The sequence below is a fragment of the Bidens hawaiensis genome, unplaced genomic scaffold (genome assembly GCF_021521415.1).
Source record: "Bidens hawaiensis isolate Kalapana, Puna unplaced genomic scaffold, B.hawaiensis_p1.1 tig00004748_1, whole genome shotgun sequence".
Lineage (NCBI taxonomy): Eukaryota > Viridiplantae > Streptophyta > Magnoliopsida > Asterales > Asteraceae > Bidens > Bidens hawaiensis.
The window spans coordinates 85,048-99,734 of record NW_027491294.1 but is presented as its reverse complement, the minus strand read 5'-3'; the positions used below and the strand labels follow the sequence as shown (position 1 = coordinate 99,734).

Sequence of the window (14,687 nt, the reverse complement as noted above, 5' to 3'; positions counted from 1 at the left end):
TGTCATATATACCAATAATAATAATAATAATACAAACCCTGATTGGATTTCCCCCCTCTCTCACACCTCACCTTCTCGACTGATCAACACGTTACTTACTTACTTACTACACTCATTCATTCATTCATTCTGTTGCCCTATTATTATTATTATTATTATTATTATTATTATTATTATATCTCCAATTAATTATTAATTAATGAATCAATGGGATCGAATGATGATACTTCAGAGAATGTGGCTGCCAACACGAATCCGTTTTTGAGAGGCGGCGGGTCATGGGCCTCGGGTCAATCCCTTTCCACAAGTAGCAGTGCTTCGACCCGGTTGAATCATCTTCCTCCTGCTGCTGCTGCTGATGATGCTGGATCTCAATCTGCTGCTACTGCTGGGTGAGATTTTCGACTCCTCTCTACCAATTATTATTATTATTATTATGTCCGTTGACTTTTTAATTGACCTCAACTGTTCTGCTGCTGGAAGTTCGTTAATGTTCGTTCTCGTTTTATGAACAAGGGATTTCGTTAGTTCAATTGTGTTCGTTCGTAAACGTTTTTTAATATTTTTTTTCGTGACTTTTTTCTAATCGTATTGTATTAGTCTGACTCATAGTGATCATCATTTATCAAAGAATGACTCTGCTTATCAAATGATTGAATAACCGGGAGCAATTTACTTACGAGACTTAGTTGACATTCATAAAAAGTATCTAATGAATTATGAGTTCAATACATCTTCTTTAGCAAAAAGACCGGATATTCCTTGCTCATTTTCAGACAATCACTTATTCACAAACTTCTTGTGGGGCTAATAGTTTTCATTTACAATCTCATGGAAAACCCTTTTCGCTCCGCTTGGGCTTATCTCTCTCTAGGGGTATTTTAGTGATTAATTTATATAAGTATTATGTGATTAATTTATATGCAGTTTAACATATGAATATGAATGTTAAAATAAATACCGGTAGTCGGGCCAAAACGTTGACAAGCAGACCATTCTCGGTCAGCAAATCAAATAAAACATCGTCTGTGTTCGTATGTTCGTTTCCTTAATGAACGAACACGAACATGAAGTTTCGGTCGGTTAGGTGTTCGTGAACCGTTCACTTGTAAGATAAAAGCTTAAAGGACGAAAATGAACAAGGCTTTGTTCGGCTCAGTTCGTTTACAGGCCTACCCATGGTTTAAAAAGGCTTTCTGAGGCGCGCCTCGAGGCTTACGCCTCGGCAGCCTCGGTGGAAAAACGCATAAGAGGCTTAGCCTCATTAGGGTTTACTGAAACCTACGCCTCGACCTTTGCGAGGCGGTCTGAGGCGGTGAGGCTTCGAGGCGAGGCGTTGAGGCTTAAGCCTCACTAGAAGTTGTGAAATACGGAAATATGCAAAAAATATTATTTTCTGGGCATTTTTTTCACCCATTTAGTGCTTAGTGAACTTAATTAGTGGGCCAACATTTACTGCTAGTGGACTTAAAAAGCATCATCGTTTAACTGTATAATGGTTAGGGTTTAATTGGTGTGCCTCCTTTCATGACACCAAGCAACAGCAACACAGACACAACAACAAAAAAACTACTTTATGATGTTTGTTTTGTATTAAATTAGTGGTTAAACTATTTTATTATGTTTGTTTTATTACTAAATAAGGTTTTACAATATTCATAATGTTTATTTTATGTTAAAGTGCGATTTTTATAGATTATATATATATTTTTAATACTTTTTAATAATGTTTCGAGGCTTACGCCTCGGTCCGCCTCGAGGCTTACGCCTCGAGAGTCTGACGGAAAACGCCTTGAGGCTCGTTTCCGCCTTTTTAAACCTTGGGCCTACCTATGTTGTAATAAGTGCTGCAGAATGATTGTTCTTAGTGTGAATTTTGCAACAATATTTACAATTTCTTTTGAATTAGTGATATTTTGTTTATTGAGGCAAAATTGGGTAAAATTAGGGTCTGTAGGAGGCTGATATATAAAAACAGTTGAATAAGCGTGCTGAGAAATTGTATCAGGTTTTGATCAGTTTTAAAAAAATTTTGGTGTGTTTTGGCTTGAGTTGTATTCTCTTAGAATTATAATGACATTTGTTTTTTATATATTCAGTCTATAAGTTTGTTGTTTGGTGATACTGATGAGTGATTTGGTAATGTGTAAACAGAAAGAAGAAAAAACGAGCTCAACGTGCAACTGGAGGAGATAAAGGCGGTAGAGGGCTCCGCCAGTTCAGCATGAAAGGTTTGTATTTCCTCGTTTCTATCTGGGCTAGATGTTGCAATTTTGACCCGCTTATAGGTAATTGGGTTGATTTGTTATTTTTGCTCTAAGAGGTCAAATGGGTACAAATAAGGTGTGTTCAAAAAGTATATAACCTACTACATTGTTTTATTATTATTTTTTGTTGATTTTTGTAATGATAGTGCCTTTGTAGTCCATGTTTAAAACGTTAATTATATAAAGTTTCAAAAAGAAAGACAAAAGTTACCTAACCAGCGTTGACATGTGATTTCTTGAACCTGTTTTGATATCTACTCAACCCATCCATATTGTCACGTGTAATGCCGCTTGACCGTTAATGTTTCGTTTTGATTTTGTCATGTTTAGTGTGCGAGAAAGTGGAAAGCAAAGGAAGAACCACTTATAATGAGGTTAGATGATTCGTTTCAATCTTTCTCTTTATTGCATTTATCCAACATATATTATGTGTCTAGGTTATGATGATTTTAAATTTTAGAACTTATGATAGTGATTAAGTATTTACAAAAGTTTATTCATAATAATATAATTTGACTCTGACAGTCAATTGGGTGTCTTTGCATCTGCGAGATGCTTAAACCACTATATTACATCTTTTTTGAAAGAACTGTGTAAGAATGTTAAACAAAGTTTGATTTCCAGGTTGCAGATGAACTTGTAGCCGAATTTTCTGATCCTACCAATGGTGATGAAGCTCCAGACCAGGTTAGTTTGACCTGCCGACTTTATTTCGGATGTTTGACCGAGTACACAGTCTTTCTGATGTGTCCAGCTATTTGTGACAATATGAACAAGTCGTGTGTGATTAAACCAGCTTGACACTTGACTAGATGGTGGGCTTGGTAATGGGGTATGACGGGCTAAGGTTGCAGCAGGTCATTTTTTACTAGTTTTATAAATTTAACCAATCTGTCAATAAAGATTTATAAAAAAGTATTGCTACAATGTTAATCTAATTGGAGATATGCAATCTTTTTTTTTGTCTATCTTTATGCATTAAAACTAAACATTAGAAATGTTCAACTCATTTGACCCGTTTCTATATTTGCTAAACTGCTGATTTTGATTTGACCAATTTGTTCTGTGTGAGATAAAGTCATAAAACGTAACCCAAATCGATCAACACATAAATAACTATGTCGAAGTTACAACTACCAGCTTAAACCTATTATAACTGCCATCAGTTTATTTATAGTGATGATGATAGGCATGCATAAACTAGAAATGTCATGACAATGATGATATGAATCTTTTTAGCAATTGTTGAACCACACAAAAACTGTATTCTTATTTATATGTATTTCTGCAACTTTTGGATATTCATTACAGAAACAATACGATGAGAAGAATATCCGTCGGCGCGTATACGATGCACTAAATGTTTTGATGGCTATGGATATTATTTCTAAAGATAAGAAGGAAATACAGTGGCGAGGTCTGCCTCGAACTAGTTTGAACGATATTGAAGAACTAAAGGTCTCTTACTCTTCTTTATTCTTTTTCATGCGTTAGTTGCACATGTGGCCAAATGGCAGGTTTGTTGGCGGGTCTGTTAAACACGGTTCGGGTTGACCCAAGACACTTTTTGTTCAAACTTCTAAATCTTTTGCCAAGTAGTTATTGTGTCAAATATGATAATGGAAAATTTACTGTATTAATATGAATATCGCTTTTTGAATTAGAAGGATCTATGCATCAAAACTTGACTTTTGAATGAATTTTGTCATCTTGATCTTTTCTTTAACTTTTGGGCGATTTTTGACCTGCTGACTTTTTCTTTAACTTCTGCGCGACTTTTGACCCGTTAATCTTTTTTTTTACTTCTGAGCGACTTTTGACCTGTCGACCTTTTCTTTGACTTCTGGGCGATGTTTGACCCGTTGACCTTTTCTTTGACGTTTGTAAAACTTTTGACCCGTGAGAGATAAACATACCCGATTGACCCATTCATAAGTAAATTGTCAAAATTGCTAACTCTAGTAAATTATTCAGAGTTTTTATCAAGACATCAATGAACTATTGTTGTTTAATTAGTGTATCTTTTTTATTTAACTGTGACAGAGTGAGCGAATTGCTCTCAAGAACAGAATTGAGAAGAAAACTGCTTATTTGAAAGAACTGGAAGATCAAGTGAGAATTGTTTCTTGTAATTTATATTTAAAATTACTTTCTGTTCTATGTTTTGCTTATGTGTTTGTTTTCTTATTATTATAAAGCGCGTAGGACTTCAAAATCTCATCAAACGAAACGAGCTGTTATATGGTTCAGGAGACGCACCAATTGGCGGTGTAGCTTTACCTTTTATACTGGTCCAGGTATGATTTGTTCAGAAAGGGCATCATCATCTTTTTTTGCTAAATAATGATAGAAATTATCATTGAATTATTTTTTCTGTCTGGTAAGTTTAGACCCGTCCTCACGCCACTGTCGAGGTGGAAATTTCAGAAGATATGCAGCTTGTTCATTTTGACTTCAACAGGTTAGCTTGTTAAATCTTAAATTTGACCGCCATTATGATTGACTTTGACTTTTGACCCAATTTCAGCACACCCTTTGAGCTACATGATGACAATTATGTCCTCAAGGCGATGAAGTTAAGTGATGAACCAAACACTGTTTGTACAGAGGGAGGTGCGGGGTCCAGCATGTGTCAGCCGCGGGTCCCTTTGCCTCCAAGGTCTAGTGTACCACACGGTAGACCTCCACCATCACCGCCACTTCCTGGCATACTAAAGGGACGAGTTAAGTATGAGCATTAGTCGATACAACTTTTGCTACTGTATATTGTGTAAGCATATTCTGCTTTGCTAATCTCGAAAATTATTATAAGTTTTTCTTTTTGAATCGATATTGGAAACTTGCTATTTATGTTTAAGATTATACATTTTAGCTCAATAATGAGGGCCGGTTAGGATTAATGTTTTGTAGTTAGATACTGAGGTTCAAATAGGAGCTTGGACATTCATTTTTGTGGTTTTGGGGTATGTGGAATCGAGTTTGCATTAGCGAGCATTGTTATATAAGATATCGGGCCCAAATTTTCCTCGAGGAAAGCTTGAGCCAATCTTGACTAGGGGAGAAAACTAGCCGAACATAAGCTCGTCTAGGCTTGAGTTTGGCTCTGGCTTGTTTATTATTATTAATGATTTACCTATATACACTTGTAATTATTTTATTATAAATTTTATATACAGAATTTATATGGTATTTAGTTGTCTTTCGTAAACCCTAGCTCCGTTGATCTACACTCAACTGCACCCGCCACCACTAACGACTCATGATCCAGATAAATCACACCACTGGCATTTCTGCTTCACATGACACCCCATTCATTGCAGACACGCTAAAGCTGCTGTTCAAACTGTTCGACATTTCTCTGTTTTTGTATTTCTTCGCCTCAAGAAGCATTCAGATTGAGTACCTTTTTCGCTTCTGCTTCCACCCATCATTGTTAAACTGGATTCATCAATTGAAGGAACCAGATATTAACGAACTAGATTCTTTTTTCTACTGTCCTAAGTCGTATATTTGTTAGGGTTTGTGCATGTAAATCATAAATCGTTGAGGTCCGCAAATGTATAAAGAACCTGAGTTTCTAATCAAGATAACTATGGTTGTGGCCAAACAACTTTCTAGTTCAAGAAGATACGTTGCTGGGGTTTGTTTTTTTATCTCTATGATTTGTGGAACTTAATCGATGGGTTTTTTGTTTGGATAACCAAGAGGTTTTACATTGTTTATTTCGTTTCGTTGCAGTATCGAAGGCAAAAGTGGTAAGATTGTTTTGAGAATCATTGTAGGTCTTCTTTATTCTCTTGTCTGTTATGCTATTAGAGACTCAGTCTTCTAATCTCTATAATTGTTTTGTTACCATTACAATTGAAATCAAAAGGTGAAACTTGTTCCTGGATGACTTGGCTTATGAGATATCTGTGCTTGTTCGTGTATGAGTTGTTGCTTTATGTGCTAATTTCCTTGCATGTAGTTTATTATGTGTTTTTTTTTACTTGATTGTCTATGGTTTTCAATCTTGATGAGTGCTTGTGTGTTTCCACATGCGGGTTCTTGTCATCAGTTCTTACGGGTCATCAGGTGTTAGTTTTGAAATATTGTTGGTTATAGAGGTGTATTTAGACGAGAGGAATCACGATGATTCCTTGAGACTGTGATTGAGGATAAGTGATGCAGTCAGAAAAAATTGGGTATAGTTTGTTTTGCAATGTAGGAATCCTTAGTAGGAAGTTATTGGAGTCGAAGGTTGCGCTTAGAAGGCATGTGGTGTGGTCTAGGGAAGGGGAGCATGACATGTACAAGATTGTCAAAAGCTAGGGAGCGGAGGAGGCATATGATAAAGGACGAGGATGGACGAGTCTTGGTGATGGGGCGGGACATCAAGGTGAGATGAGAAACCTATTTCCGTAATCTTTTCAATAGAGGTATGAATAATCAAGAAGAAAGCGATGGCGGCATTGAATAACTACTGTTGTCGCAATATCACAAGATTAGTGTTCAATGGTGGAAGGAGCTCAATGGTTAACAAATTTGTTCAATGATGTCTTTGAAACCGGAAATATGTCATATCATTGAAAGAGTAGTATCTTTGTCCTTCTTTACAAGGACAGCGGAGACACTCTATATTGTGGCAACTACTGGGGGGTGGGGGGTTACGTTTCTAAGTCACACTATGAAATTATGGGAAAGTGGTATTACAAGAATTAGACGAGAAACTTAGGCTATACTTACCGATTTGGATTTATGCAAAACTAGGGAAGCGATGCACATTCTAAGGAGATTGGTAAAAAAAGATATACGGGGAGGAAGTTAAATTTGTATATTTTGTTCATTGACCCTGAACTCCTGAAGAGGCTTATAGTATTGTGTCTCGTCCAGTGATTTGCCATACTCTAGCATATGACAATGCTAAAACCTTCATTCTTGTTGGAAACCTCTAGTCACACACTACTCGTATGGCTACTCACTTACACGAACCTGCCTAAACTCGGGAAGCTATATCACTATCAATGTCCACATCCCTCTTGACGAATGCCCCTAGATACTTAAACTTGATTGTCTGGAGAACAACATGGCATTCAATCGTAATATGGGTGTTCGCATTGTTTGCGCTACCGATATTATATGCTCGATTTTAGAACAACATGGCAGTCAATAGTATTGTGGGTGTCCGATATGTTTTATTATTTAAAAGGCTAAAAGTCATTGGTTACTAAAAAAATTGTCTAGCATGCCAATTTTAGCGACTACTCTTAAATAATCAAACCTTTTCAATCAAAGGAGCATTTTTTTTAGACAATGTGTAGTCATAACTCTCCACCTCCAGGCATTATGCGCCACGTGGCGCCCAGTCAGAGTTATGGTTTTTTACAAAAACAGGGTGTAGTCATAACTCTCCACCCCCAGGCGTTATGCGCCACGTGGCGCCCAGTCACCTTTACACTTTTTGTTTTTTTTTTAAAAAAATTTTAATAAGAATAAACAAATAACAATAATATTTTATTAAATAAAAATTACATTAATCCTACCCGGATATTGCCAATAGCCGATTTTTCAAAACCCGATCATACCCAAACCCGGATATTTGAAAAACCCGATTTGTACACCTCTAGTGAGTACTATGAGACTATGAGTCAAACAAAAACAAGGTCATATAAGCCCAAACTAACACACTAAAAACCGGCCCATAAAAAACCATTAATTACATACTTACATATACTAATCAAAACCCTAAAACCACACCATCTGTATATCACCAGCAGCCATGGCAACACCACCACCAAACTCCGTCCAATGCTTCGGCTGTGGCAACCAGAAAACCAGCCAAACTCCGTCCAATGCTCCGTCCAAACACCGTCCAACACCACAACCATGGCAACCAAAAAACCGCCGTGGCCGTAACCCACTGCAAGGTAATATATAACGGCTCTTTTTTTATATTGGAGCCAATTCTCGCGTTGTATATATAACGTAGCCAAAAAAAATTACAAAACGCAGGGGGGGCGGTGTACCCCCACGTTATCCTCCAAAACGCAGGTGGCAACGTTGCCACTACGGACGGTCTTATTTTGGAGTCTCAAATTACTTATATGTCTATTAAGTTTATATATAAGAAATGAAATCCAACAAGAAAAAAAAATACAATCACTTATAATTGTCTAAAAAACATAAATAAAGTTAGAAAAAGAGTGAAACATGCATTTTATAAAAAAAAAATACATTCTGATAGTACATCTATTAATGCTAGCTATAAATATATCCAAGTTTTAAAACCCCACCATTTTAAAACCGTAGCAAAAACCAGGCACAAGTGCAGCAAAAAAAAAAAAAAAAAAAAAAAAGAACTGCTCTTAGTTAATTGAAGAGCTCAAAAGACCATCTGATCATAAATGTGTAGGGTAAATTGTAAATGGCCCAATCTCTTTATTACTTCCAGCATTCTGGTGTCAAGGAATGGTCCCTTTTGTGGTCCATGCAATAGTGATAAACCATGTGGTGGGCCTGAACCCATTTCATGGTCATGTACTGCCTCTTGCTAAGACCACCGGACCGTCCCGGGGAGGCTGACATGGGGCGGCACCGTGGTGAGGAGTAGGCTGAGCAACCGCCTATTCTAAAGTTGTTGAACCTTCCAACAAAGGGTTGGTATCTGTAATCGGCTTTGTATTTACCATCTTCGGTGGCCCAAGAAGAAGCATCCCATATTGACCCGTATAACGACATTGGCCTTAACGGAAATGTTGTGGCACTTTTTCTCGGATACCTCCTTATAGGCACATCATCCACGAAAAATCTAGAAAAAAACATATATAAAGTAAGTCTTATGAAAATGATTTGGGAGTAAAAATAAAGTTAGGGGTGTTCAGTATTTAAATCAGGCTGGTTAATTTTAAACATATTCGAATCCAAACCGGACACAAAATATATTTGATTTGAAACATAATCTAGCTAAAGATATATAGCATTTTAAACTTACATTATGTCTCGTGGGCTCCATAAGATAGCATAGTGATGGAAATTTTGGGTGGGGTCAAACCATAAATGAAACTTCATTTCTCTTCCTATGATGGTGCCATCACCACTTCCTCTTATGTACACATTTGTTTGTAATGTGTATGGCTTCCCAAATGTGGTTCCTAGGAATTCTATGTCAACCTCATCATGGAACCCTGGATGTGCTTCATTGTTTGAAAGCTACAAACAAAAAGATTTTAAAAAGAAAAATAATTGTGAATTAGAATTAACTTGAGATTATGAAAGTAAGTAACCATTTTTCATGTGTTATACTTTTGTTGTTGTTTTAGAACATTTCGCACATATAGGCATGAGAGAAACACAAATACTTGGTCGTGCGTAAACTTTTTTTTCGCCTTAACCCTAAATATTTTCATTATATATGAATACTAATATATACGCGAATCCATACTCTATATGGTGCGATGTACCACATTAGTTTAAGTTATTATATATTAACAGAAAACACTCTGGTACATAAATAAAAGAGAAATTCTTCAAAAATAAACATCTAGCCTTTTCATTTTGTTTAGTCTTTTTTGTAGCCTATGTGTGACACATGTCACTTATAACGGCTTCAAGTCATTATTATGGGATTCAGTGTTATGCTTAAGTGCTTAACCGGTACTTAAGTAAACAACTAAACATGCTTATTTTAAAGGTTTTTTTCCCAAAATAAAAGTAGATATATGCGCAAACATACATGAATAGAAGTGCTATCAAAACATGTTTTGTCGTGTAAAACATGTTAGCGATTATGCGCTTACCACAAGTATCAAACATGAATACAACTCGTTTAACTACTTTAACATGTGTCCAATTGCCAGCGATGAAAAAAACGTTAGGTATTAACTTGGAACACAATGTGTACTCACATAGAATGCTGTGATGACCCCAGCAGTGTAACCCGGTTGTAGTTTGATGGATGCTCCGAAGTAACCAGACCGGAATGGTCTAACCGACTTGAACCCGCTTCCTGTGATCGATCAAGAAAGTTAGCTTGATGTTAAATGTTAATTACTCATAAAATTACTAAAGTAAAGTTATTTGAGAAGTTAACTTAAGTGTGAAGAGTACACAATGTGACCTGAGGAACTGTCGAGCCAGATGGTTAGAGCATTGTTGTCGATGGCCTGGTGGTTAGGACCCCAGAGGGTTCTAAAGCATTGGTTAAAGGTCAGTGACCTGAACTTTGAGCTTGGGTAGAACCCAGGTGAAGGTGGTCCGTAGCCAGCATTGCTCACTGATGGTCTAGTGAGAATGAAAACAAGTGAAAACAATAATATTAAACCCATAAAATTAACTAGCTATAAAGATATGATAGCCTAAAAAATTGAAGAGGGAGTAATGAGAAAGAGTGATACGAAAGGTAGTGTATATATGGAGGGAGGTGAGGGGATGGGTGGGGTGGGGTAGGTGCATATAGAATTGGATTTTCCTTCTAAACATATGAAGTCGGTGGATAATCGTACAATGTATAATATCTAATCGCTCTTAGACCATACGTAGTGGTCATGGTTTTCTTCCAAAACATGGTTCACAACGAGCTGCATGCACACCGCCCCCTCCCTCATATAGAAAGTGATTTAGAGTGTTGTGAGTGAATAGTTTTTATATTTTATAAAACATGTTGATTTTTCTGTATATTTGAAAAACTATTATTCGTCCCATGTAATTTTTTAATATATATTGAAAGTGGTTGTGAGTGAATGAAAGAAAAATAGTAATGATATATGTATAAAAAAGTATTATTTAATTGAAAATGAGAGTGAAAATGTAGTGCGTTTTAGTGTAATTTTGAATTTAGGGAAAGAAAATAGGATAAGAATGCTCTTATATAGTTAATTACATAATTGCAATTGCCTCATATATAGGGAATATATAGTTTGAAAATTAATCTGAGTTTGAGAAAACTTTTGAAAACTCAACACACTGAAAACTCAGCACATATAATTTGAAAACTCACATGAGTTTGAGAAAACTTTTTAAAACTCATAACAGTTAATTTCTTATTTTAGCATAAGTAATATATGTTATTATCATCACGTAAAACAAAAAAAAATAATTTACCTACGAGTTATACTATGTGTAATTAGTGGCGGACACAGAAAATTTATTCATGGGGAGCGACAATTTTTGGCGATCATTTCACTATCATTATATAATAACTTTTTTCGGTCGAGTTCGGTTTGTTCCAAGTCTAGTCATATTAAAAATATAGATAACTAAACTAAATTTCATATAACGAACAAAAATACGTCAAAAATCATTACAAATATATAACCAATAGTTAAATCATAAAATTTTAACCAGCCATTCATAGTATAATAATATGTCTTTAGCGATACAAAATAGATAAAAACTAAACTTTTAAAAATATATTAAATAGTTAGATAAGTACAAATAAATAAAGAAAAGGTAAAACCAAAACAAAATATAAGATTACCTTAAGTTTTTATTATTATGATTAACAAAATAATGGAAATAGTAGATTTTCAAATCAAATAATATGAAAAAAAAAGGTAAGACAGCATCCAAAGTTTAATAGAAAAAAACCCTATTCAATAAACAAATGAGTCAAGTGAAAAGCAAAAAAACCTTTAAAAATTTACTATACAATATATGTTGAAACTTATATGGTATATTAATTTAATAATTAAGATGGTAGATGAAGTACATATTCGTAGCAACTAGAGTAAGAGTAAAAGTAAATAAATAAATTATATAGCGGTACTTTTCAATAGACTAACCACATGTTTGAGAAAACAACCATCTATTATTTCTCGTTCCCTATACCTTATTCTTCTATTCTAGAGCTTCTTTCTTGTTACCACTCAAAAAATAAAAAATAAAAAATCAAAAGATTAGAGTAAACTAGTTTGTCTCAACAAACTAGTTTGCAAACCCTTACATGAACACACGTAAACTTTTCTATGGATTTATTTTCCCTTTTTATTTCACCATAATTAGTTTTAACTATAATATTGTTTTCTTCTAATAACTTTTGATAATTAAGTTTTTTGAAAAATCTAAAAACATAGTCTTGTTCAATGTTTTTTTTTGAACACGGCAGTATAATTTTTATTAAAAATAAAGCTCGTAAAAAAATATTTTTCAATATAAAATAAATTTGATGAGTACAAATATATTTTTTATTTTTTTTTAAATATTTTTAAATTTCATATATTGTTAAACTTTTAAATAAAGTTATTATTTTTTATATTTCTAGTCACTTTAAATATAAAAACAACAATTATAAATTATATTTATTTAATAAAAAAATAGTGTGGTTTGGGTCGCTAATAAGTGAGGAAAGTTTGGTTTGGTTTGGTTTGGTTGGGTTGGGTTGGATAGGTGGACGAGAGAGAAATTGATTTTATAATAAAAGATTGGTTTGGGTAGGTTTGTGAATGGAGATGGTCATCTCTTAATTTTTATTTCAACCATTCAACCAATAAGTTGCAGTGCCATAAGCCACCACTATTTTACCGTAATTTTTTTCTGATCAGGTAGCAATTGTTTTCTTTCTTCTCTAACGATTTCAAAAGCTTAAAGAGGGCAATTACAAATTCTACTGGGAGGGCGCTCGAGATTTTCACATGTATGTAATAATGTAATGTTAAAAGTAAAAAAATCAAGTGGGGCGGTTGCCCCTTCCTTTGGCACCAGGTCCGCCCGTGTGTGTAACATAATGATTGTTACATATGGTTATGTGTATTACATATGTAACAATCAAAACATTAGACCATGTGTAGTTATAATACCCCACCTTTGGGCATTATGCGTCATGTGACGCCCATTCAGAGTTTTGTTTTTTTTTTTTGTTTTTTTTTTGTAAAAAGAGAGTGTAGTCATAACTCTCTACCCCCGAGCATTTGCGCCACGTGGCGGCCAGTCGCTGTTATTATTTTTTTGTTGTTTTAAATAATATTTCACTAAATAATTAAATATAAAATTAAAAAACTATATTAAAATAAAAAAAAATACAATAATAATAATAATAAGACTAAATGTTGTATTTAAAAAAAAAAATTATTTTGCCGAATTGCTTTTAGAGATTGGACTCTCGGGATCGTCTTCGGATAACTCGTTTGTTAAAACCTCGATGTCGTGGTCCAATTCCTTCCTTTTAAGTACTTCGAGAGCGTCCAAATTTACTTGAAGACTTTGAGCTCCAAGTTCTTGTATACCTTTGAGTCGAATGTTTATTTCTTTGAAATGACTTTCCGTTTCGGCATTTGAACCCCTTAACGACGACAACGCGACCCATTTCCCCTTCCCTTGCTTCTTCTACCCTCCGGTCGAGGAATCTCGGCAACATCCGCATTGGGATTCTCGTCTTCATTATCACTTAAGTTGAAGTTTCGTGCATCGGAACTTGGCGTTTCTGGATCAACCGAAGATGTTTTAGACCTTTTGTTAGGCCTAAAACTTTCGATGCTGGCGGGCTTAACGGGGGCCCATTTAGAGTGAAACCTCAGTCGGTTTTTCCAGCAATTAAAGTAAGTGAAGTTTCCCGACTTCTGTTGATACTCTACCAACGCCCTTTCCATGATTTCCGCGTCAGAGACACCGCTACCCCACGTTTGAGTCATCCGAGAGTGAACCGCGTCGTAAGCCATGCATTTGGTGTTTATATCGGTCCATTTCTACATTACCGAATTTTTTTCCCGACGCGGGTTCCCCACCAAGTTCGTAGAACAAATCTTTAATTTTGTTTCAAAATACGCCCAATGCTTGAAAGTTCACTAAAAAAATAAAAATATTACGAGTTCAATGTTTGTTCTAAAAAATTTAAAAAAATATATTTTAAAAAAAAAAACTTACCACACTCGGGATCTTAGGATATCACGCACCACGCCCGAGCAAGTAGTTCACACTCGTAGGGTTTCCACGTTATAGTGGTCTTTTTAGTCTGAGGTTCTCGGGGGGTATCTTTACGTGTTTTCTCTCACGTTCGCCTTCACATTGGCTCAAACCGCCGCGAGTCTCCGGGACGGGTTGTGGCTCGGGGTTGATTTGTGTCTTCGGTACTGTCTCATCGTCGGGTTGGGAACCAGAACCGGCCATCATAGTCATGGTTGGGTTTTGGAAATCGGGCACCATATTTGGGTTAGGGGCTCCAGAACTTGTATATTGTATGTGCGCGACCATTTGTGGGTCAAACGAATACGAGGTTGAGGGGTCAGGATTGTTGGCATCGGGATTGTAGATGGGTTCGGTTGTGGATTATTTGGGTCGGGATTGTTTGCGTTGCCTTGTGGGCCGTATGCAGCAAAACCGAGAGTTTGGTTGTTGTACGGAAACATATTAGTTGGTGATCGAAAATATATATTTGAGTGTGTTTTATAGAGAATTAGTAGATGAAGTGTGTATAAAAATTGAAGTTTGAGTTTGTTTTATGGGAGAATT

At 35.5% G+C, this 14,687-nt stretch overlaps 2 protein-coding genes across 2 annotated transcripts; one reads left to right on the top strand and one right to left on the bottom strand.

Annotated features, from left to right (window-relative positions):
* Nucleotides 1-207: 207 nt before the first annotated feature.
* On the top strand, nucleotides 208-5,315 carry LOC143627940 (transcription factor-like protein DPB). The gene is made up of 9 exons (XM_077097646.1): nucleotides 208-392; nucleotides 2,149-2,231; nucleotides 2,598-2,641; nucleotides 2,892-2,954; nucleotides 3,579-3,725; nucleotides 4,311-4,379; nucleotides 4,466-4,564; nucleotides 4,658-4,728; nucleotides 4,795-5,315. Exons 1-9 carry the CDS (start codon nucleotides 208-210, stop codon nucleotides 5,006-5,008), a joined length of 975 nt encoding a protein of 324 aa, XP_076953761.1. The 3' UTR covers nucleotides 5,009-5,315.
* Nucleotides 5,316-8,682: 3,367 nt separating this feature from the next.
* On the bottom strand, nucleotides 8,683-10,572 carry LOC143627878 (putative xyloglucan endotransglucosylase/hydrolase protein 32). Its single transcript, XM_077097590.1, has 4 exons — nucleotides 10,363-10,572; nucleotides 10,151-10,251; nucleotides 9,238-9,455; nucleotides 8,683-9,054 (listed from the first exon to the last, which is right to left on the bottom strand). Exons 1-4 carry the CDS (start codon nucleotides 10,568-10,570, stop codon nucleotides 8,688-8,690), a joined length of 894 nt encoding a protein of 297 aa, XP_076953705.1. The 5' UTR covers nucleotides 10,571-10,572; the 3' UTR covers nucleotides 8,683-8,687.
* Between the last annotated feature and the right edge of the window lie 4,115 nt (nucleotides 10,573-14,687).